This window comes from Gopherus evgoodei, chromosome 21 (genome assembly GCF_007399415.2).
Source record: "Gopherus evgoodei ecotype Sinaloan lineage chromosome 21, rGopEvg1_v1.p, whole genome shotgun sequence".
Classification (NCBI taxonomy): Eukaryota; Metazoa; Chordata; order Testudines; family Testudinidae; genus Gopherus; species Gopherus evgoodei.
Window position 1 is genome coordinate 13,564,856 of NC_044342.1, and position 24,812 is coordinate 13,589,667.

Below are 24,812 nucleotides of genomic sequence, written 5' to 3' on the forward strand. Positions count from 1 at the left end.
GACTCCAGCTGGGGTAGGCTGATGCTCTGAGGTTGTACTGAGAATTTTGTTTCTAGATGCCTGGTTGGTGAGTTATGCTAAAGGTCCAACAGATTAGGGATCAGGAAGGAATTTTCTCCCAGGTCACATTGACAGGAACTATGGAGATTTATTCACCGTTCTTAGCAGCACTGTGTGCAGGCCACCTGCTGAGATTGTATAGGCATGTCTCACCTAATCATTCCCTGCCATTGCAGGACCTCTGCCTCATGTGCAGCTCAGTATCTCCTGTTCTCAGGCTGTGGCACACAACAGTTCAGCACTGCCTCAGCTTAAACGAGGTCAATGGGTTCCACCAGGGATATCTGTGTGAAATGTAATGGCCTTCTCATCTCAAACTCTACAAGTGCATGGAGCAAGGAAATTAGCTCCTTTAGGTGGCTTTGAAATTCTCAGTTTAGATGAAATCCTGATCTGAAACTTCATACTAATTTTGGAACTATCTACACTTGGGCAAATTCTGGCCTCACTTACACCTGTATAAATCAGGAACAAATGTTTAGCAATCAGTGGAATTCCCCTTACTTCATACCACTGTAAGTGACATCAGGCCCACTGCACAGTTGAGTCAGGGAAATCCGAAACTAGCTGATTAGTTACTGATGATTTTAAAGGGAAGCAAATGCTCAATACTGGCCTTAATATTTGTGGTGGTATTTAAAAAAATAAAAATAATGGTCAGATAATGCCTAGATTATAAAACCTAGATAATGATAAAATCTAAGATTTGATTCAGGCTGATTTTACACAGTGACAAATTGTCCTCATTTACAGTATCATGAATCAGGAATAATTCCAGTGAAAAGAGCAGAGTTACTTTTGAATAGTCAGTTCAAACATTTTGACTAAACCATTTTCCACCAGAAAATCCTGCTTTGTGATAATCAAAAGTTTTGTGGAAATGTGTTGCTTCTGATAAAATTTTTGATAGAAAATTTTCAAAATGCTACAAATCAAAATGGAGTATTTTGTTTTTTCATCATTTTGTTTCAACTTTATTATTTCATTTAGTTTCAACTTTTATTCATTTTTAACTAACTAGCTAAAATATCATATATTAATTTATATTTTATATTATATATTTACAGGTCATATTTTTGTTGCCTTATAATGCTTCACTAGTTGTTCAAGGGAAACATTTAGTGCGGTCATTTTGATAATTCTGAATTGAAATATTTCACAATTTCAATCCTTCAAGATATTTTGAAGTTTTTGCTTTTTGAATCAATTTGAGATGAAAACAAATTTCAGAATCTCCAAAGTTTCCCACAGGCTAGAAGTTCTGTTCCTTACCCACTATCCTTCTGAGTTACACTAATGCAGATCAGATCAAAACCGTGTCCCTGATGTCCAGAGTTAAGAAAACCTCAAACCTTAAAGAAAAAAAATGACTCCACTTTAAAAACCCTGGGTGACAGATCTTCAATACCTTGTAACTGAATTTTGATTTCCTAGCTCAGTAGTTATCAATCCCATTTTTTTTTTTTTTTTAGTCTGCAGAGGTCTAAAAATTTTCAAATAGAGGAGCTTTGGAAATCTTAGACATAATCTGCAGACTCCAAGCGGTCCACAGACCATAGGTTGAAAACCACTATTTTTTGGTAGTGACAACCTTTTGCGGACCCCTTAGGCATGGTCTGAATCCCTAGGGGTCCATGGACCACAGGCTAAAACCCACAGTCCTAGATGATATGGTTAGTGTCCTTAACTTTGTGAAATGACTCATAATGCACGTGTTTTCTTTTCTGTTTTCAGAGCTTGTTCTGCAAGTATTTTCTGGAGAACTGCGAGGGGAACATCAGTATGCAGTAGGTGGAGCAGGTGAGTCATTCTATTTCTGGAACCATGGGCCAATTTTTCTTATAACTCACATTGGGTTTATCCTGTCATGACTTCACTGATATGAAAGGAGCTAGTTCTGATCTGCACTACTATGAGCAGCTGTGGCTGCACTACAGCCCCTCTATCAGGGATGAGGAAAACAGCGACAGTTGTTGTGCCAGTATATTCTCACTACTTCCCCCAATAACATTAGCTTCGTTGACAGAAGTACTCTTCCATCTTCATAGCTGTGTCTACACTCAGTTGACGGTGGAGGGGTTGTCATAGTGATGTGTCAAGTATCAGAGGGGTAGCCATGTTAGTCTGGATCAGTAAAAGCAGCAAAGAGTCCTGTGGAACCTTATAGACTAACAGACGTTTTGCAGCATGAGCTTTTGTGGGAGAATACCCACTTCGTCGGATGCATGTATTGGAAATCTCCAGGGGCAGGTATATATATGCAAGCAAGAAGCAGGCTGAGATAATGAGGTTAGTTCAATCAGGAAGGATGAGGCCCTCTTCTAGCAGCTGAGGTGTGAAAACCAAGGGAGGAGAAATTGGTTTTGTAGTTGGCAAGCCATTCACAGTCTTTGTTTAATCCTGAGCTGATGGTGTCACATTTGCAGATGAACTGAAGCTCAGCAGTTTCTCTTTGAAGTCTGGTCCTGAAGTTTTTTTGCTGCAGGATGGCCACCTTAAGATCTACTATGGTGTGGCCAGGGAGGTTGAAGTGTTCTCCTACAGGTTTTAGTATATTGCCATTCCTAATATCTGATTTGTGTCCATTTATCCTTTTCGGTAGAGACTGTCCAGTTTGGTCGATGTACATAGCAGAGGGGCATTGCTGGCATATGATGGTGTATATTACATTGGTGGACTTGCAAGTGAATGAACCGGTGATGGTGTGGCTGATCTGGTTAGGTCCTGTGATGGTGTCGCTGGTGTAGATATGTGGGCAGAGTTAGCATCAAGGTTTGTTGCATGCATTGGTTCCTGAGCTAGAGTTACTATAATGCGGTGTGCAGTTACTGATAAGAATATGCTTCAGGTTGACAGGTTGTCTGTGGGAGAGCACTGGCCTGCCACCCAAAGCCTGTGAAAATGTGAGATCATTGTCCAGGATGGGTTGTAGATCCCTGATGATGTGTTGGAGGGGTTGTAGCTGGGGACTGTATGTGATGGCCAGTGGAGTCTTGGTTTCTTTCTTGGATTTGCCTTGCAGTAGGAGGCTTCTGGGTACATGTCTGGCTCTGTTGATCTGTTTCCATATTTCCTCGTGTGGGTATTGTAGTTTTGAGAATGCTTGATGGAGATTTTGTAGGTGTTGGTCTATGTCTGAGGGATTGGAGCAGATGCGGTTGTACCTCAGTGCTTGGCTGTAGACAATGGATCATGTGGTGTGCCCGGGATGGAAGCTGAAGGCATAAAGGTAGGCATAGCAGTCAGTAGGTTTTCGGTATAGGGTGGTGTTAATGTGACCATCGCTTATTTGCACTGTGGTGTTTAGGAAGTGGACCTTCCATGTAGATTGGTCCAGGCTGAGGTTGATGGTGAGGTGGAAGCGGTTGAAATCGTGGTGGAATTTTTCCAGAGTCTGGAAAAATCTGTACTATGTCATACTCTATCAAAGAAACTGAGGAACCACCTGATCAGCATCCTATACAACAAACAGGAAAACATCAAAAGAGAGCTCTCCAACCTGGAGACTCTCATAAATAATCAAACTTCCATACAAATGGACTTCACTGAAATAAGACAGGGGATCTACATTACTCACTTCACCTCTCTACAAAGAAAAAAGAACTGTAAGCTATCTAAACTCCTACCTGCCACTTGGGTCCACAATCGTGGTACCCCTAACCCACCCAGCAATATCGTCAATCTATCCAACCACACACTCAGCCCAGAAGAGAAGTCTGTCCTATCTCGGGGACTTTCTTTCTGCCCTGCCACCCCCACTAACATGATATAGTTCTGCAGCGATCTGGAAGCCTACTTTTGTCGTCTCCTACTCAAAGAATACTTTCAGGATAACACTGAACAGCCCACTGATACACAGATACCCTCCCACCAACAGCACAAGAAGAAGAACTCCACATGGACTCCTCCTGAGGTTCGAAATGACAGTCTGGACTTATACATAGAGTGCTTCCGCCAACGTGCACAGGCAGAAATTGTGGAAAAACCACATTGCTTGCCTCATAACCTAAGTCGTGCAGAACGCAATGCCATCCACAGCCTCAGAAACCACCTTGACATTATAATCAAAGAGGCTGATAAAGGAGGTGCTGTTGTCATCATGAACAGGTCCGACTACCAAAAGTATGCCACCAGACAACTCTCCAATACCAAATTCTATAGGCCATTTCCCTCAGATCCCACTGAGGAATACACTAAGAAACTGCACCATCTACTCAAGACACTCCCTTCTCGAACACCAGAAGAAATCAACATTCCCTTAGAGCCCTGACCAGGGTTATTCTGTCTACTACCCAAGATCCACAAACCTGGAAATCCGGGACGCCCCATCATCTCGGGCATTGACACTTTCACTGAAGGACTGTCTAGATATGTGGACTCTCTACTCAGACCCTATGCCACCAACACTCCCAGCTATCTCCGTGACACCACTGATTTCCTGAGGAAACTACAATGCATTGGTGACCTTCCAGAAAACCCCATCCTAGCCACCACGGATGTAGAGGCTCTCTACACAAACATCCCACACACAGATGGAATACAAGTTGTCAGGAACAGTATCCTTGATGATGCCACAGGACAACTGGTTTTTGAGCTCCGTGCCTTTATCCTCACACACAACTATTTCAAATTTGATGACTCTATATACCTCCAGATCAGTGGCACCATTATGGGCACCTGCATGGCCCCACAATATGCCAACATTTTTATGGCTGACCTGGAACAACGCTTCCTGAGCTTTCATCAACTCACGTCCCTTCTCTACCTACGCTACATTGATGACATCTTCATCATCTGGACCCATGGGAAGGAAACTCTGGAAAAATTCCACCACAATTTCAACCGCTTCCACCCCACCATCAACCTCAGCCTGGACCAAGCTACACGGGAGGTCCACTTCCTAGACACCATGGTGCAAATAAGCGATGGTCACATTAACACCACCCTATACTGAAAACCTACTGATTGCTATGCCTACCTTTATGCCTTCAGCTTCCATCCCGGGCACACCACACGATCCATTGTCTACAGCCAAGCACTGAGGTACAACCACATCTGCTCTAACCCCTCAGACAGAGACCAACACCTACAAAAATCTCCATCAAGCATTCTCAAAATTACAATACCCACACGAGGAAATAAGGAAACAGATCAACAGAGCCAGACATGTACCCGGAAGCCTCCTACTTTAAGGCAAACCCAAGAAAGAAACCAACAGGACTCCACTGGCCATCACATACCGTCCCAGCTAAAAGCCCTCCAACACATCATCAGGGATCTATAACCCATCCTGGACAATGATCCCACACTTTCACAGGCCTTGGGTGGCAGGCCAGTGCTCGCCCACAGACAACCTGCCAACCTGAAGCATATTCTTACCAGTAACTGCACACCGCACCATAGTAACTCTAACTCAAGAACCAATCCATGCAACAAACCTCGATACCAACTCTGCCCACATATCTACATCAGTGACAGCATTACAGGACCTAACCAGATCAGCCACACCATCACCGGTTCATTCACCTGCAAGTTCACCAATGTAATATACACCATCATATGCCAGCAATGTCCCTCTGCTTTGTACATCGGCCAAACTGGACAGTCTCTACCAAAAAGGATAAATGGACACAAATCAGATATTAGGAATGGCAATATATTAAAACCTGTAGGGGAACACTTCAACCTCCCTGGCCACACCATAGCAGATCTTAAGGTGGCCATCCTGCAGCAAAAAAACTTCAGGACCAGACTTCAAAGAGAAACTGCTGAGCTTCAGTTCATCTGCAAATGTGACACCATCAGCTCAGGATTAAACAGAGACTGTGAATGGCTTGCCAATTACAAAACCAGTTTCTCCTCCCTTCGTTTTCACATCTCAGCTGCTAGAAGAGGGCCTCATCCTCCCTGATTGAACTAACCTCGTTATCTCTAGCCTGCTTCTTGCTTGCATATATATACCTGCCCCTGGAGATTTCCACTACATGCATCCGACTAAGTGGGTATTCACCCACGAAAGCTCATGCTCCAAAACATCTGTTAGTCTATATAGTGATGTATGTGTTTTTTTCACTCCTGTTCTAACCCACGTATGCCTTATAAGTGTAGACCAAGTCAGAGCTAAATCAAGCCATTTGCATTTATGATATGTGTGAGTTTCGTGGGTCTAATTCCCCCTTTCTAATGAATGTTAACACACATAGTATCTCCCTGATAAATGCTTGCCCAGAACAAAATCACCCTGAGAGCAAATATGTGACTTCTCTACATGGGAAATATTACCAGTTATCCAAGTATAGTTATTCTAGAATAACCCTCATGTGGATGCTCTTGTTCTGGTATAAGAGCGGCTTTCTTGTATTACCTTAAACCACTCTCAATTAGATATAAGATAAACCTTAAAAAGCAGAAATTATTATCGACAAGAGAGTCACAGATTCCAGGCCAGAAGGGACCAGTGTGACCATCTAGCCCATCCTGCTGTATAACACAGGCCAGAGAACTGCGCCAAAATAATTCATAGAGCAGTTGCTTTTAGTAAAAACACCCAATTTGGATGTAAAAATTGCCTGTGATGGAGAATCTACCATGACCTTTGGTAAGATTTTCCAGTGGTAAATTACTCTCAGAGCTAAAAAAATTACACGTTATTTTCAGTCTGAATTTGTCTAGATTCTATGTCTGGCCCTTGGATCTTGTTATATCATTACAAGTACAAGCAGTGGACGTGCTATTCCTTGACTTTAGCAAAGCTTTTGATACCATCTCCCACAGTATTCTTGCCAGCAAGTTAAATAAGTATGGGTTGGATGAATGGACTATAAAGTGGATAAAAACCTGGCTAGATCGTCAGGCTCAGCGACTAGTGATCAATGGCTCCATGTCTAGTTGGCAGGCAGTATCAAGTGGTGTTCCCCAAGGGTCAGTCCTGAGGCCAGTTTTGTTCAGTATCTTCATTAATGATCTGGAGGATGGCGTAGAATGCACTCTCAGCAAGTTTTCAGATGCTACTAAACTGGGAGGAGTGGTAGATATGCTGGAGGGTAGGAATAGGATACAGAGGGGCCTGGGCAAATTAGAGGATTGGGCCAAAAGAAATCTGATGAGGTTCAACAAGGACAAGGGCAGAGTCCTGCACTTAGGACAGAAGAATCCCATGCACTGCTACAGACTAGACACCGAGTGGCTAGGCAGCAGTTCTGCAGGAAAGGACCTAGTGGTTACAGAGGACGAGAAGATGGATATGACTCAACAGTGTACCCTTGTTGCCAAGAAGGTTGACGGCATTTTGGCTGTATAAGATCAAGGGACGTGATCATTCCCCTCTAATAGACATTAGTGAGGCCTCATCTGGAGTATTCTGTCCACTTTTGGACCTCATACTACAGGAAGGATGTGGAAAAACTGAAAAGAGTCCAGCAGAGGGAAACAAAAATGATTAGGGGGCTGGGGAACATGACCGAGAAGAGACTGAGGGAACTGGGCTTATTTATTTTGCAGAAGAGAAGAATGAGGGGGGATTTGATAGCTACTTTCAACTACCTGAAAGGGGATTCCAAAGAGGATGGATCTAGACTGTTTTCAGTGATAGCAGATGACAGAACCAGGAGTAATGGTCTCAAGTTGCAGTGGGGGAGGTTTAGGTTGGATATTAGGGGAAAAAAATCACTAGGAGGGTGGTGAAGCACTGGAATGGGTTACCTAAGAAGGTAGTAGAATCGCCTTCCTTGGAGGTTTTTAAGGTCAGGCTTGGCAAAGCCCTGGCTGGGATGATTTAGTTGGGGATTGGTCCTGTTTAGAGCAGGGTGTTGGACTAGAGGACCTCCTGAGGTCCCTTCCAACCCTGATATTCTATGATTTTATGATTACCAGTTCTGTTCATTCCCTCTGGGGCACCTGGCATTGCCCAGTGTCGGAAGACAGAACAGTGACCTAGATGGTTTGATCTAGTATGACCGTTCTTATGCTTTTATGCTGAACTAATCAGGTGGATGGGGAGGATGACTGATTTTTTTGACTGGCTGGAGGGTGTGTGAGTTAGGTGTCATGGAGGTGATAATTATAGAATACTAATGGGGTGTTGGTTTGCTTCTCATAGGAGGTCTACAAGAACCAGTATATTTTACGCTTTTCAGTGGTAGGTGGACTTATCCCAGTGGGCCCAAATGGCCTCCTCAGAGCAAAGTCAGCATGAGGTGGCTCACACCTCAAATTCATTGTCATTTGAGCCTGAGTGGGAAATGTCCTCTACCCTTATCTGATTGTACCTGTGTACAATCCAGTGACTTCAGGTTTGGCAGTGTTTTCTGAAAAGGCATTTCTGTTGGTGTCCTTATGCCATTACAATCTCTCGCCACATGGGGATATCACCCATTATAACCCTAAATCTCTGCTAAGAATTGGCTGGGTGGAGCTGTTCCAGGCACAGAGGGTGTTTGAAGTTAATGCAAGAAGGACATTTAGAGAGGGATGAAAGTGTGCATTTTGGGGGTCAGGCTGGCAAGTGAGGAAGATAATTTTAGTGCTTGAATTTGGAGCAGACTGGACAGAGCCAGCTGCAGGTGGTTCGATGCCAGAGAGGAGCCTACTATATAGTCCTAATGAGTTTTTGTATTATTTGTTCTAAGACAGCTGTCAGAGACAGACATGCCTACACATGGAAGATGTGGGTATTGTATTCCTCGGATCACTGGGCCTAATTCACGTTTCTCATATGGGGCTTAACCCAGTTCAACTCAGTTAAATTAGATAACCCCCCTGCAAAGAACAGAGTTTCTTGTATTTACTTCTCTGTCGCAACTGCCTGATCAGATAGAGGTGAACTTTCCTTTACCTCTGTAGGTCCAGGACCAGCTAGGTGGTGCCAAGCAGTGGAGGTTGCAATTATCCTAGAATGCCCAAGAGGCGTCCTCAGACTTTAGTCAGCAAGAATCAGCTCAAAGCTGAAACTGGTTGACATTTCATTATGTGTGGGGAATATCCCCCTGTCCTTCTCTGTTTGCACCTTTGGAGAAACCCATGATTCTGGGTTTGGCAGCGTGGCTGAAAGGAGTTTCTTGTGGGCTCCTTGTTCCATTGAAATCCTGCACCACATGGGAATGTCAACCATTGTGACCCCAACATTCTGTTAAGAGTTGGCCTGGGTGGAGTTGTGCTAAGTACTAAGGATGTTTCATATTGATGCAAGAAGGTGCTGCAGGGTGGGATCAAAGAGGGGGCTGATGGATTCAGGTTGACAGGTGAGGAAAATGCTGCTAATGTTTGAATTTCGGACAGGCTGGCGGGGGCAGGCTCTGGGTATTGGGAGGCCAGAGAATCGGTAATTACATAATTCTAACTGGTGGTTTGTTTGTTTCTTGCAGAAAACACATCAGAAATGGCCATGCTTCCACTTGGAGAAGGTAAGTCATTATATAGCTGGATATACAGATTGTCATTCACAGCCTTTATTAACTACCATCCTCCCCCCCCAGCTCTGCCATGCCACATGACAGTCTATTCTTTAATTATGGGATTTTCAAAAGAATATAAATTGTAGTGGAAGTTGAGTTCCTACCTTCCTGAGGTTTGCTTGATAATTGTAGCCCCAGTTCTTCAAGATGCTGATGAATAACATCAGCATCAATGGTGGGATTTTTTTAAATGAGCCTAATGGAATTAGATGCCTGACTTCCGTTCAATTTCAATAGAAGTTGGATACCTAAATCCTAGATCTATAGGGTGAAATCCATAGGGAATACACTTCTACTTGGCATGTGCATTTATCTCTACAGGGCTCAAGTTGTTTTCACATCAGCACTAGAACACATTGAAAAGTGTTTTCTGCGAGAAGCTGGGGAAGGTTCAGACAATAAAACAAAAAGGAGACTGATTTTTTCTTTAGTTTTCGAAAGCTGGATATGGTAAAACATTTCAGTTTTTAGTAAAACGTATGAGAGAAAAAATGCTCATTTTCAAAGTTAAAAAAAATAAAACAAAACAAAATAGTTTATGTTAAACCAAACCAGTGAATACAGTTTATTGTGTTACACAAGATGTCAGACTAGTTGACTGCCATGGTCTCTTCTGGCCTTGGAATATATCAATGGATTATTTTAATCAAAATTTGTGTTTTCAGTTTTTCATCTGAAAACCATTTCTTTTTAACCAAAATTCCAATTTGGTTGAACAGTCATTTTCAATAAAATAAATAAATACATACATAAAATTTGAGGAGTCCTGGTCAGCCCCAGGTAGCTCACACCGTAAGCTAGGTGCCAGTGGGAGGTGAATTCTAACCATTGCACTCCATCTACTGAAGTGTGGCCTGATGATCTAGGACACCAGGTACAAACAGATTCAGCAGCCAGGTGTCTGACCCTACACTGGCCCTTGCATCCCTGCTGTTAAGAGACTTTGGGCACTGAGGACATGAGTCTTTCCTCTCTCCACATCTGGGGGCTCACAGGATAAACAGCTGCCTGCTGGCCACATTATGTTCTCTTTCCTCCCAGGTACTCATTGCACTTGTGCACATTGTCGGAGTGCCCTCCTCCTCCTGGAGTTTCACAGTCATGCCTCAGCTGGGGAAGACTGCAAGGGAGTCTCTGAGAAGCTGAAGGAAGTCCTGAAAGGCAAGTGGACCAGCGGGACTAGACTTACCACCTGTCCCTGTGTCTAATCGTTTAAAATGGGATTTTCAAATGGGTCTAAAGTTGACTTCCTTAGGCACCTTAGGTAATCCCAGTTATCAGGTGAATGAATTGCTGCCTGCTTGGTTCCATGACAACATAGCAATATTTTCACAAATGCCCAGGGCTGTTCCAGTACACCCAAGCTGAGGTTTTCAAAAGGGCCTAACTGAGTTAACATCCTAAATCCTTCATGGAAGCTGGGCACTGAAACTGCCTTTGCCCCCCTTTGAGAATCCCTGGGCCCCTGAACACATCTAAAGCTTGTTCCAAATCTAACTTAATTTCGCCCATTATTTAAGCAGAACACGAGGGCAAGAATTCCTACCAGAAGTGCTGTGAAATGAGCGACGCCTGGGGTTCAAAGACCTTGGCAGCAAGAATGGAGGAGTGTGCTGAATTCGGCAGGATTTTTGAAACAGAACATGGAGGCAAGTTTTATAGAAATCTTTTGTCACTTAGATGGGGCTTTTCAAAGAAAGCCAGCCTCTTGACTTTCCGAATTATTGCTCCAGAGGTGGGAGCAAAGAACCAGATGTGTCCTAAAAGGAAGAACATTCATAATTTAACAATTTTTCTGCATAATTCATCATTCCGAGTGTTTCAACTCTTTGTTCTACTGTTCCCCCCACTCCCCATCACTTTAAGGGGAAAACCGAGAGAGTTTTGACAACTCTTCTCATAAAAAGAACAAGAGTACTTGTGGCACCTGAGAGGCTAGCAAATGTATTTGCGCATAAGCTTTCGTGGGCTACACCCACTTCATTGGATGCATGTAGTGGAAAATACAGTAGGAAGATATATATCTACACATAAAACATGAAAAAATGGGTGTTGCCATACCAGTTATAACGAGTGTAATCAGTTAAGGTGGGCTATTGTCAGCAGGAGGAAAAAAAACTTTTGTAGTGATAATCAGGATGGCCCATTTCCAACAATAGACAAGAAGGTGTGAGTAACAGTAAGGGAAATAGTTCTACTTTGTGTAATGACCCATCTACTCCCAGTCTTTATTTAAGCCTAATTTAATGGTTTCTATTCCCAGTGATTTAGATTTTTGAATTTTACTTGGTACAATCTGGTTTTTAATTTTTCTGATTTTTAGTTGCTTTAAATTTTCACAGCTGTGGAAAATTATGGGGAAAGAGACGATAATTTAATGGCAGCAGATGCAGAGAGTCAGCAAGTTAAAGCTTTATAAATAGTTAAAATGCAAACTGTCAACATCATATTCAAAATATACAAAGTTAATATCCTCAAATCAACAAATTTCTCACCTGTTTTTACAATTCATTTGCTACTCCTAACTTTCCTAGGCACTTTTGAAAATCCCACTAGGCACCTATCTGCATCTTTAGGTGCCTAAATACTTCCAAAACTCTTACCCTTAGATTTCACATAAGAACATAAGAACTGCCTAAGGGTCAGAACAATGGTTCATCTGGCCCATTATTCTGTCTTCGACAGTGGCCAGTCCCAGACCTTAGAACAGGACAATTTTGGAGAGATCCAACTCTGATTTTCCCTCCAGGCTTCTAGTAGGTAGAGGTTTAGGGTTACACCAAGCACGGTCTTACACCCCTGATATTTAGCCTATCTTCCATGAACTTATCTAGTTGGGTTTTCTTAAACCATTTGTATTTTGACCATCACAACATTCCATGGCAATGAGTTCCACAGGATAATTGTGCATTGTGTGCAAAAACTATTTCCTTTTGTTTGTATTAAACCTGCTGCCTACTAATTTCAGCCACTCTTCACCCCTGCCCACTCACTCCATAACCCCCTTGTTCCATGCACATATGGTGCTCTCTATTCACACTCCATCCTCATTCCATGTCCTGTCATACTAGAGGTGCTCCTGAGTTATGTCTGTGTAAATGCAAAGAAACTTGCATTTTCAGTGGGGGCTACAACCACTCCTAATAGCCCAGCACGTAGGAGAAATTGCATCATGATGTTCTGGCAGTTGGTCTGAGAGCTAGAATACCAGACAGGCAAAACCTGTTCTTCTGAGTCTAGCAGCCCCAGGGGAAGATCCCCTCTGTGTTTACTGAAATTATTCTACAAGGGGCACTACGCTACCTCAGAGCCTTTGAATCAACAAATACTCATCTCTGTCCCTACTCACACCTACTAACAACTGAGAGGGGGAAAAAAAGGAAGAACGTGTCTATAGATTTCCTCTAGTTATTTGTTTTTACTTATTTTCAGCTTCGATTTTTATTTTTATTTATTTATTTATTCATTTTCCCTAACAGGAAGTGTATCGAGCACATGTAAATTGTTTTGGAAAATCTGTATCTGTATCTTCCACTGGAGATGGGGGAGCACCCATAACTTTCTGTACAAATGTCGTAAGCAAAATGCAATTGAATTGTCCTTCCCACATGTATGTACATCTATAGGGTAAATTGCTCTCTTTTTCAAGGTTCTGTTTTGGCAGCGAATAGATTAAACAGAAAGGAATGAGAAAAGGGCAGTTGTGTTGTATAATAAGCAGCAGGGAGCAGCAGCAGGTGAGAACATAAGAACGGCCATACTGGCTCAGACCAATGGCCTTCAAGTATAATGGGCACTAAGGGCAGCAGAGGATATGGGTAGGGAAGAGGCAGCTATACTGTATAAAGGGCACTAGAGGTGGCAGAGGGCGGGGGTGGAGAAGTGGCGGCTATACTGTATAGTGGGCTTTAAGGGCTGCGGAGGGTGGGGGTAGAGAAAGGGCACTATACTGTATAATGGTTCCTAGGGGCAGCAGAGGGTGAGGGTGGGGAAGGGGCACTATACTGTATAATGGGCAGTAGGGATGGCAGAGGTTGGGTGTCGGGAAGGGAAGGTGATACAGTATAATGGGCATAGGGGCAGCAGAGGGTTGGGCATGGGAGGAGATGACTATACCATAGCCAATAAAGAGCTTTGAAGATAGTGTCATGAAAATTATCACAAATTCTGTATTTAGTAATCCCTATTGCCATATTACCTTAGTACCCCATGACAGCTAAAAAATTCCTTCTAGACAGAGACCTCTTATTATTCCCTTTGAAGCAACGGACAACAGAGATACAAAAATGAGAAATGACTTTGTCAAGGTCACAGAGGGAGAATGTTGAGGACTATGACAATTATCACAGACCTACAAACATTCTTGCGCACGAGGGAGCATAAAAGTAACAGTAAAAAGGGAATTTCTGTTTTTTGTTCCAACAAACTTTTTTGAAACATTTTTAATTTGCATTATCCACTCATGGCTATTTGAGAACCAGTGTGGAAACATACTTTACAAGGCTTTATTAGAAGGATATTACAAGGAGGCCACAATTATCTGTAAGGCTCTCTGGAGCTGGTCAACATTTCTCAATTGATATTTTGATTGTGAGCAGAAAATGGCCATTTTCTAAACTTAACTTTTTCACGGAAAAAAATGTATCAAAATTTCCTGGGAAATTATTGGATTGAAATCTCTGTCATTGTTGTTCATGAAAAACAGAAAATGAATCAGCTTCCATCCCTGTAGAATGAAACAGCTTTGAAATTTCAACAGTTTTTGGGAGGTGGAAGGAATTTTTTTTTCAGTTTTTGACTAGCTCTAATTGACTTTTTGAGTGTTCATGAGAAGTAAATAAAAGGGACTAAATGCAACTGAAGGGAATGTGGGGCTTTTTTTGAATACATGATTGTTAATGCATTATTGCGGTGGTTGGCCGACTCTGTTGTGAGCTAGTGTCAAAGCAAATGCAGAACTTCTTAATAAGTTATCCAGGATTCTCCTAAAATGGATACTTATAAAATGATGGGTTGAATATGTGTTAATGGATGATGCCCCTGTGATACTGAGACAGTTTAGAGGCTAATTTCTCAAAATTAAAACTGAGATTTTCAAAGTGGCTAAGGGCAAGATTTTGTTTCCTAAAGATATGGACAGACATCTGAGGTTAATGGGAGTTAGACACCCAGGCCCAGATTGTTAAATGTATTTAGATGTTGCTTTATTCAACATTACAACATGTGACTGATTTAGGACTGTGGACTGTCAATGGGATTTTGGCTCCTCAGTGCCTAAATTCCTTTTTAAAATTGAGATTTAGTCTCCTAAATCTGTTAGGAACCAAGCACAACAGCACCTAAATAGCTTTAATATTCTGGGACCTGGGCACTTTTGAAAACCTCACTGGACATCTCTGTTTCCTTCGGCACTGACCCACCTTTGCAAGTCTGCCCCCTAGTGGTAATTACAGACGCACCCAGCAGGTTAGGCACCTAATTCCCACTAATTTCAATTGGAATTAGGGGCCTGTCAGTGACGAGGATGGGGGTAGTATGCATAACAGTTAGAACAGGAGTCGTCCCTAGTGGTTATAGCAGGCATCAGTAGCTGGAATCAGAGCTGAGGTTCAGAGCCAGAGTCAGAGGCCAGGAATCAGAGCCAGTTACCTGCAGCAAGGCAAAGTGGGTGCAAGGCTGAGGACAGGGTAGGAGCAGGAGCTCTCATAGCCAGGGGTGAATGCTTTGAGCAGCCAGTGCCCTGCCACTGGTCATAAGAACAGGTCTGCAGATCCCCACAGCCAGTCGGGTGTTTGGGCTAATCAGGTGGGTCAGTGAGTGCCCAGATGTGCTCATTAGACTGCCAAGAGCTTATGTTAGCATGTAAGCAGGCTAGCTGCAGGTCCATACTCCTGACAGTACCTAACCTGGTTAGGTGCCTTTGGAAATCCCACTAGGAGTTTATCGGCCAGCTTAGGCACCTTTGAAAATTCATATGGAATTCAGGAGGATTTGGGCACCTACATCACTGTGACCCATTAGAAAAATCACAGCCTAAAATAATACTTGGATGCACTTTCACAGGGGTACTAAATCCACTGGCTTGGATAAGGATGAAGTCATCAACTTGATTGATGCCGGCATTGGCATAAATTCCGCCTACCCCCTTGTTCTGCGTCCGGAAAGGAAAGTGAAACTGATCCTTTCCTTTGACTTCAGCAATAAGGATCCTTTCGAGGTAACTATTATTGTTTATTGTGATGTCACCCAAAGCCCCATTCAGGATTAAGAATCCATTGCCCAGGGCACTGAACAAATATTCAGGACTTGACCCATGATGCAATGAAGTTACACTGTAGTTAGCAGCAGTAACTTAGATTCCCTGAAGGTGCTCTGTGGATCACAATTTGAAATGTATGGATGGATAGGATATACTGGGAATATCTACATTATTCTCTGCCAGGGTCACTTGTGTTTGGGATAAGGGAGTGTGATCAATCATGAGTCAACTCAATGTGACCTCTCTTTCCCTTTGGATGTCATGGAAGAAGAGGAAATTCCTTGAAGTTCAGTTTTACTCAGTGTACAAAATGGAAACTGCTTACTCCAAAAGGTGTGCTTTTGTGTGTATCTCAATCCTACCTGATGACCAGAATGGTAATCAATAGGTTTGAGCACTTCTTATTTCTGTTGGTACCTACAGAAACAAGAGTGCTCTAGCAGGAGCAGATGGGGTCAGCAGAAATGTGAACTGAGTTCCAGTAAGTCAGTTAGAACTTTGCAAGCTCACTAAACTCAGCCTCACATATCGCCAATGTTTCCTATGTAATATTGTCTCCCTCTAGTGGCCACAGATAGAGATTTTTTTGAAGTTGTAAAAACAAACAAAAATATAACACCACTGTTGCTTTTGAAGCTGAATATCTGGGTTGAATTCCTGCTTGTTACCTTGGGCTGAGGTTTTCAAGACCACTTAAGGGGCTAATGTCAATGTGCATCTATAGCTCTTAGGAGGTTTTGAAAAGCTCAGCCACAGACTTTGCATTGTTACACAAAGATTTTGCCTACACAGACATAGGAACAGGGTCATGTGTGGTTTCCATTGAAGGCCCTCTATTTGTCCGTTCCTTAAAGGCTCTTTGGAATGTTTCCATCCCATAGGTTAGGCATATTTTTAACTCTCTAGTCTGGACATATTAGTGGCATCACATTTATTAGTGGAGATGGTTATTTATTTATTTATTTTAAAATCACTTTTCCCTCCTTCCCAGACCATCAAGAAAACTGCCAAGTACTGTGAGGCAAATCACATCCCATTTCCCAAAATAGACCCAGAAAAGCTGAAAGACACAGATAGCCCTTCCAGTTGCTACGTCTTCAAAGGGAAGCACGTTCCCACCGTCATGCACTTCCCACTCTTCAACAAGGAAAACTCTCCAGGTAACTTAATTGTACACCTCTTCTAAAACTCTATAGGCTAGATTCATAAAGAGACTTAAGCACCTCATTGCCGGTTTACCCAATGAAATGTTAGGATAGGGCCTCACTGGGAATCACAAAACCCCTGCCCCACTGCTACCAGACACCTTAGGCACCTAAATTTGCTCAATGCTTAAGTTTTTTGCAGGAAAGTTCTCTCAGTGCCTGTTTCAGTCTCTGGACATATTCACTGCAGCCCAGTCCCAGGCCTCCAGAAGCCTCTGGTGCCTGCTGGATCGGGCCCTACACGTGTGCTCCAACAAATGCAGGGGAGGGAGGCCCTCTCTCATGACTATTAGCGCGGGGGTTACAGCAATCACTGAGGATGTGGATGGCCATGGTTCAAGTCCCCACTTTGCCTGAGGGGAAGAAGGAATTTCATCTGCTACTTGTTAGCTGAGCTGCTCAAAAGAATCTCCCATCAACCTTACAGCTGCCCAGCAAACAAAGGCAGCTGACAGATTACTCTGCATTTCCCCTAGTTTTCAAAGGGAAGGGAAATAAAATAGATAAACTGAAAGAGTTGGAAAGGAGAACTCCCCAGTAGAGCACCTCCTTGTGGCCAAAGGTGACATAGCAGCTCTCTCCCCATCAATAGCCCCCAGCTGATGGCCGCTCTGGTGGACATAGGCACTGACTTCCCCTCTGCCTGGTTGGTGCTCGACCCTGTACCCACCTCGCCCTCCAATTCCACCCCCTTCTCCCAAGTCCCCGTCCCTCCCCTACCTGTTCTACATCTTCTCCTCTGAGTGTGCCACATCCCTGCTCTTCTCCCTCCCTCCCAGAAAGTCCTAAGTGCCGCCAAACAGCTGTTAGGTTGGGGGGAAGTGCTGAGATGGGGGAGCGGAAATGCGGCATGCTTGGTGCAGGAGGAGAAGGAGGCAAGGACGGGGGAGCTTGGCTGATGGTGGCTGTGGAGCACCCTGTACATTTTTCCTCATGAGTGCTCCAGACCCGGAGTACCAACGGAGTTGGCGCCTATGCTGGTGGACCATCTTTTCCCAGGACATGTCCCTCCAGCCAGGTCACAATGTAAATCCACCCCTTTCAGGTACAAGGGTCCCACAAATAAAATGCAATTGTTCTGATATCACATCTCTGGCACCAAATCTGAGTCCTAGGGATCTTGGTCAACTTTTCCCCCGGCTTCCAGTCATCCTTGTCCCCTTCTCAATGACTTTAAGCCACTTTCTCCAGTGTCTGGTAGGGGAACCCTGGCCCTCTCATGCCACTTGCCCTATAGCCAATAGATAAGTTCTGTTCAGGGTTGCTAGGTGTCCGGTTTTCCACTGGAATGCTCAGTTGAAGTGGGACCCTGGCAGCTCTAGTTGGCAGCACAGCAGGGGGCCCAGGGCTAAGGCAGGCTCCCTGTCTGCCCTAGCTCCGTGTGGCTCCCAGAAGCGGCTGCCAGGTCACTGCAGCCCCTAGACGCAAGGTGGCCAGGGAGGCTCCAATGCTGCCCCTGTTTCGAGGGCCAGCTCCACATGCTATCCCTGTTTCGAGGGCCAGGTCTGGGAACCATGACCAGTGGGAGCTGCGAGGGCAGCGCCTGCATGTGCGAGGGCAGTGCCTGCATGTGCAAGGGCAGCGCATGAAGCCGCCCTGGCTGCCTGTGGATCTAGAAGAGGCAGGGACCTGGCGGCCAATTCCCGGGAGCCCAGGTAAGTGCCTATGGGACCCCGCACCCTAAAGCCTCTCCTGCATCCCAACTACCTGGCCCAGCCCAGAGTCTCCTCCAGCACCCAAACTCCATACCAGAGCTCACATCTTCCCCAACATCCCAACACCCTGCCCCAGTCCCCTCCTGTACCCCAAACTTCTTATCTCTGGCCCTACCCTGAAGCCCATACCCCCAGCCAGAGCCCTCACACCTCCTGCACTCTGAACTCCTCAGCCCCAGCCCAGAATCCCTTCCTCCACACCAAACTCTTCATCCCCAGCCCCACCCCGGAGCCTCCACCCCCCACCTGGAGTCCTCACCCCCTCATGCCCCAATTCCCTGCCCCAGCCCTGTGCTCTCTCCCACACCCCGAGCCCCTCATTTCTGTCCCCACCCGGAGCCCGCACACCCAGACCAGAGGTGGTACCCACCCCTGCACCCTTGCACCCCGACACCCTTCCCCAGGCTAGAATCCCTTCCCACACCCCAAATCCCTCAGTCTTGACCCCACCTCAGAGCTCATACCCAAAGCTCTCACCCACAGCCCTCGTCCCCCTCCAACCACCCAACCCCCTGCCCCAGCCTGGTGAATGTGAGTGAGGGTGGAGGAGAGGAAGTGACAGAGGGAGGGAGGATGGAGCAAGTGGGGGCAGGGTTACAATGAAGGGCTGGGGCCCCAGGGAAGGGGAGGGGCAGAAATGTTCAGTTTTGTGCGATTAGAAAGTTGGCAACTCTAGGTCTGATTCTTCAGGCTTCTGCTGCTGTTGCCTCCCTGGGTTTCTTTTTACGGTGGCCTTTCACCTGCCTTCTCCCTCCACAACCTTTCTAGGTTCAGCCTTCTTTCAGGGCCTGGGATCTCCCTTGGAATCCTCTCACAAAAATCCCAAGATAAAAGGATAAACTCAAACCAATTTCCACCCTCCTCAGGCTTGGCCTCTTATCTGTCCCTGTTGCTTTGTTCCTCTGCTGAGCAACTTCCACGGCTCTCTCCCTGGTTCTCCAAATCCTGCCCTTTGATCAGGGCTTAGTACTGGAGCCTGCTCTGTTCCAGTGGCTGCTTTCTCTCATAACCTCTTGCCAGATTTCCACACTTGGGACAGTCCCATGGGCCAACTCTCTTCCGTGTCTCTCCACTGCCTATCACAGAGAGAGGTCCTCCTTGCAGCCCCCTTCTTCTCTGAATCTCCTGCCTCCCAGCTCTCTGCCCAGCTGGGACTCACCTTCAGTTAAGTTTGACTCTGCCTCCAGGTGCAGCCAAGTAACATCATTGGTCCACATTAAATTTTTCAGGGCCTGTGAGGTCTACAGACCGCATCATACCAGTGTATAGGGATAGATAGATCGATAGATAGATCGACAGATAGACTGACTGCATTGGAGGCATGAGATGAGCTTAAAATCATGAATTTTTTAACAAAACAATGAGTGTTTTGTCATTTCGATTTGTTTGCTGGTTTCTGAGTCTTCACAGGGCATTAGTGTCACAATGTCAGGTTTTACTCTGAAACCTATAGCCTGGAAACTTACTTTTAAAAATATAAATATAAGCTGAGATCCTCATATAACCCCTTGTCTGCAGGAGCTGAAGCTTCAAGAAAAAGAAAAAGAAATATTGTGAGACTCACAATCAGACTGAAGGGGGACCTGACAACAGTCTTAAAATATGTTAAGGGCTCTTATAAATAGGAAGGTGATCAATATTTCTCTATGTCCACTGAAGATAGGACAAGAAGTCATGGGCTTAATCTGCAGCAAAGGAGATTTAGCTTTGCTATTAGAATAATAGAATCGTAGGGTTAGAAGGGACCACAATGGTCATCTATATGAGTCAAGAGTGTGCCCTGTTACCAAGAAGGCTAACAGCATTTTGGGATGTATAAGTAGGGGCATTGCCAGCAGATCGAGGGACATGATCATTCCCCTCTATTTGGTATTGGTGATACCTCATCTGGAGTACTGTGTCCAGTTTTGTGCACCGCACTACAAGAAGGATGTGAAAAAATTGGAAAGAGTCCAGGAGAGAGTAGCAAAAATGATTATGGAGCACATGACTTATGAGGAGAGGCTGAGGGAACTGAGATTGTTTAGTCTGCAGAAGAGAAGAAAGAGAGGGGATTTGATAGCTGTTTTCAACTACCTGAAAGGGGGTTCCAAAGAGAATGGATCTAGACTATTGTCAGCGGTACCAGATGACAGAACAAGGAGTAATGGTCTCAAGTTGCAGTGGGGGAGGTTTAGGTTGGATATTAAGAAAAACTTTTTTACTAGGAGGGTCGTGAAGCACTGGAATGGATTACCTAGGGAGGGGGCGGAATCTCCTTCCTTAGAGGTTTTTAAGGTCAGGCTTGACAAAGCCCTGGCTGAGATGATTTAGTTGGGAATTGGTCCTGGTTTGAGCAGGGGGTTGGACTAGATGACCTCTTGAGATCCCTTCCAACCATGATATTCTATGATTTTAGTCTAAACTCCTGCCAAAATGCAGGAGTTGATGTGTCTAAACCAACCCAGGTAGATGTCTATCCGCCTCCTTTTGAGAACCTCCAGGGAAGGAGCTTCCATGACCTCCTTAAGCAGTCTGTTCCATTATCCTACTCTTCATACTGTTAGAAAGATTTTCCTGAGATTTAATCTAAAAATGCTCTACTGTAGTTTGAACCCATTGCCTCTTGTCATGTCCCATCTTGTCTCCCCTTAATCTCCTCTTTTCCAAACTAAACATACCGAGCTCCTTCAGCCTTTGCTCGTACGGCATGCATTCCATCCCTTTGATCATCTTTGTCAGTCACCTATGGATCATTTCCAGTTTCTCTATATCCCTTCTATACATTGGTGACCAAAACTGGACACAATGCTCCAGCTGAGACCTACCCAGCACCAAGCAGAGCGGCACTATCACCTCTGATTTGCATGCTGTGCCTCTGTTAATGCAAACTAAAATTGCATTTGCTTATTTTGCAACAGCATCACATTACTGACTCATGTTGAGGTTGTGATCCACCACAACTCCCATATTTGCCCCTCATTCTGTACTTGTTCTTTTAGTTTTTCCTCCCTACGTGTAGCACCTTACAACTGTCTATGTTTAATTTATTTTTGTTGCCTATAATCCAGTGCTCCAATTTGTCTAGATCACTCTAAATTTTATCTCTATACTCCAATGTTTTGGCAACCTCCCTAGCTTTGCGTCATCTGCAAACTTCATCAGTATGCTCTTTCTTCCTACATCCTGGTCATTAATAAAGATGTTAAACAACATCAGACCTAGAACAGATCACTGTGGAACCCCACTGAAGGTCTCCCTCCGATCCAACACTATTCCATTAATAGTTATTCCTTATTTCTCGTTGTTTAACCAATTATGTATCCACTTAATGGTAGTTCTGTCAAGCCTGCATTTCTTCCGCTTACTTATCAGAATGTTATGTGGGACGGTGTCAAAAGTCTTGCTGAAATCCAGGTATATTATGTCCACCGCATTTCCCCATCCACCAAATCAGTTACCCTGTCAAAGAAGGAAATCAAACTAGTTTGGCATTATTTGTTCTTGATAAGCCTAGGCTGTCTGCTAGTGCTCTTTGTCCTCCAGGTATACATTGCTCTAGTAGCTTCCCAAGCATCAAAGTCAGGCTGACTGGTCTATAGTTGCCTGGCTCTTCCTTTTTTCTCCTCTTAAAGATGGGCACTAGGTTAGCCCTCCTACAGTCTTCTGGGACCTCTCCTGTTATCCATTAGTTCAGAGTTTCTCAAACAGGAGTCGCCGTTTGTGTAGGGAAAGCCCCTGGGGGCTGGACCAGTATGTTTACCTGCCTCATCTTCAAGTTCAGCCAATTGCGGCTCCCATTGGCCGCGGATCGCTGCTCCGGGCCAATGGGAGCTGCTGGAAGCGGCGGCCAGTAAGTCCCTCAGCCTGCCCTGCTTCCAGCAGCTCCCATTGGCCCATAGCAGTGATCCGCAGCCAGTGGGAGCTGCAATTGGCGGGACCTGCGGGCGGGGCAGGTAAACGCACTGTCCTGGCCCGCCAGGGACTTTCCAGACAAAAGCAGTGACCCCTGTTTAAGAAACCCTGCATTAGTTTGTAAATATTGTTGCTAGTGGCTCGAAGTTTTCTTCAGCTAATTCCTTCAGTGCCCTTGGGTGAATAGTAATAGGCCCTGCTGATTTTAATACATTCAAATTTGCCAGAAAATCTGTGACTTGTCTTTACTTATCCAGATCTGAATCCCTTCCCCTTTATTGTCTATGATAACTTCGCTAGTTATCTGGTCACATGGTATTTTTTAAGAAAAAAAACCTTTCTAAGGCTAAAGGTAGTTACACTCTGGAATAGCTTCCAAGGGATGTAGTGGGATCACCATCAGAAGATTTTAGGAGCAGCTTGGACAAACACCTGTCAAGGATGATGTAGGTTCACTTGGTCCTGCCTCAGCACAGGAAGCTGGACTTAGTGATCTCTCGAGGTCCTTTCAGCATGACATTCCTATGATTCTATGAAAATCTCAGGAGTTGGCCATGTTGTTCCCCTACCTCTTTAGATACCTGGATTCTATGCTTCTGGAATCTGTAAAAGTTTAAAACAGTACCACTGTTTTTCTCTCTTTGGCACTTCTCACCCCTTTTATTTCTAGATAAAATACATGACTTCAGAGAGAGATATTCCACCTTTCATTTTTCCTACAAAGAGGATGATGTCAAAGAACTCCTTAAAAGAGCAAAGATGAACATATTCAACAACAAGGAGAGGATTCGGGAAGAGATCCAGCAAATTGTTTCCTCCTCCACCAAGAAGTTTTAAAACCATTTCTCTGTTTTGCTCGTGTTCAAGAAGGACAGAAAATCTGAGCCTGGACCTGAGCTGCACTCTTACTATTTCAAACCTAAATGCAGTAGAAGGAGTTAATTTCCCTGGCTTGGATTCACAAAGGGATTTAGGGACCTATCTGCCACTTGAGGTGCCTCAATCCCACATTTAGGCACCCCTGGGAATCACAAAACTCTTGTTTAGCTGCTGTGAAACCCTGTAGCACCCTAAACTCCCTTGGCACCTAAGTTGTTGCAATGAAATATCCTCAGGTGCCTATGTTTCAGGCTCGGGGCATGTGCACTGCAGCCACCATCTTGGTGTCCGACTTCCTAAACCCCAGAGTGATTCCTGACCTGTGAAAGATAGCTGTTCCTCTGCCTACCTCACCAATGGAGCCTGAGCCGTGATGCAAGAAGGAAGAAGATGGCCTCCCTCATAACTGTTAGCCCAGTAGGTAGCATACTCACCTGGGATAGAGAAAACTACAGGTCAATTTCCCTCTTTGCCTCATGGGGAGAAAGGATTTGAAGCATATCTGCTATTTATGTGGCGGGTGCCCTCATCATTGGGCAGCGGGATAGTCTGAAGGCAAGGTAGTCTTAAATCCTTCTGTTCAAGATGTTCCACTGTGGATTAAAGACAATTTTGGCCAGACAGAGAGAAAGCAAGCTTGAAAAGGAAAGATCCTTTCATGGATTAGTAACTGGTTAAAAGATAGGAAACAAAGGGTCAGAATAAATGATCAGTTTTCAGAATGCAGAGAGGTAAATAGTGGTGTCCCTCAGGGGTCTGTACTGAGCCCAGTCCTGGTCATCATATTCATAAATGATCTGGAAAAAGGAGTAAACAGTGAGGTGCCAAAATTTGAAGATGATACAAAACTACTCAAAATAGTTAATTTCAGGCAGACTGCGAAGAGTTACAAAAGGATCTCTTAAAACACGTTGACAGGGAAACAAAATGGCAGAGGAAATTTAATTTTGATAAATGCAAAGTAATGCACATTGGAAAACCTAATCCCAACTATATATATAAAATGATGGCATCAAAATGATCTGTTACTATTCAAGAAAGAGATCTTGGAGTCGTTGTTGATAGTTCTCTGAAAGCATCCACTCAATGTGCAGAGTTAAGTCCAAAAAGTAAACAATATGTTGGGAATCATTAAGAAAGGGATAGATAATAAAACCAGAGAATAACATACTGCCTCTATATAAATCCATGGTACGCCCACACCTTGAATACTGCATGGAGATGAGGTAGCCACATCTTAAAAAAAGATATATTGGAATTGGAAAAGGTTCTAAAAAGGGCAAAAAGGGGTTCAATAAAGAGCTAGCTAAATTTTTGGAGGATAGGTTCATTAATAGCTACTAGCCAG

General features: G+C 44.3%; 1 protein-coding gene across 1 annotated transcript in view; it reads left to right on the plus strand.

The window, feature by feature from the left end:
* The window catches only part of LOC115638114 (cytosolic phospholipase A2 gamma-like), a 40,535-nt gene extending 17,113 nt beyond the window's left edge, over positions 1 to 23,422 (plus strand). The window contains exons 8-15 of the mRNA XM_030539695.1: positions 1,795 to 1,860; positions 9,423 to 9,461; positions 10,554 to 10,673; positions 11,036 to 11,170; positions 12,971 to 13,091; positions 15,576 to 15,729; positions 16,763 to 16,931; positions 23,256 to 23,422. Coding sequence (XP_030395555.1) covers positions 1,795 to 1,860; positions 9,423 to 9,461; positions 10,554 to 10,673; positions 11,036 to 11,170; positions 12,971 to 13,091; positions 15,576 to 15,729; positions 16,763 to 16,931; positions 23,256 to 23,422 — 971 coding nt within the window. The remainder of the gene's footprint in view (positions 1 to 1,794; positions 1,861 to 9,422; positions 9,462 to 10,553; positions 10,674 to 11,035; positions 11,171 to 12,970; positions 13,092 to 15,575; positions 15,730 to 16,762; positions 16,932 to 23,255) is intronic.
* Positions 23,423 to 24,812: the final 1,390 nt, after the last annotated feature.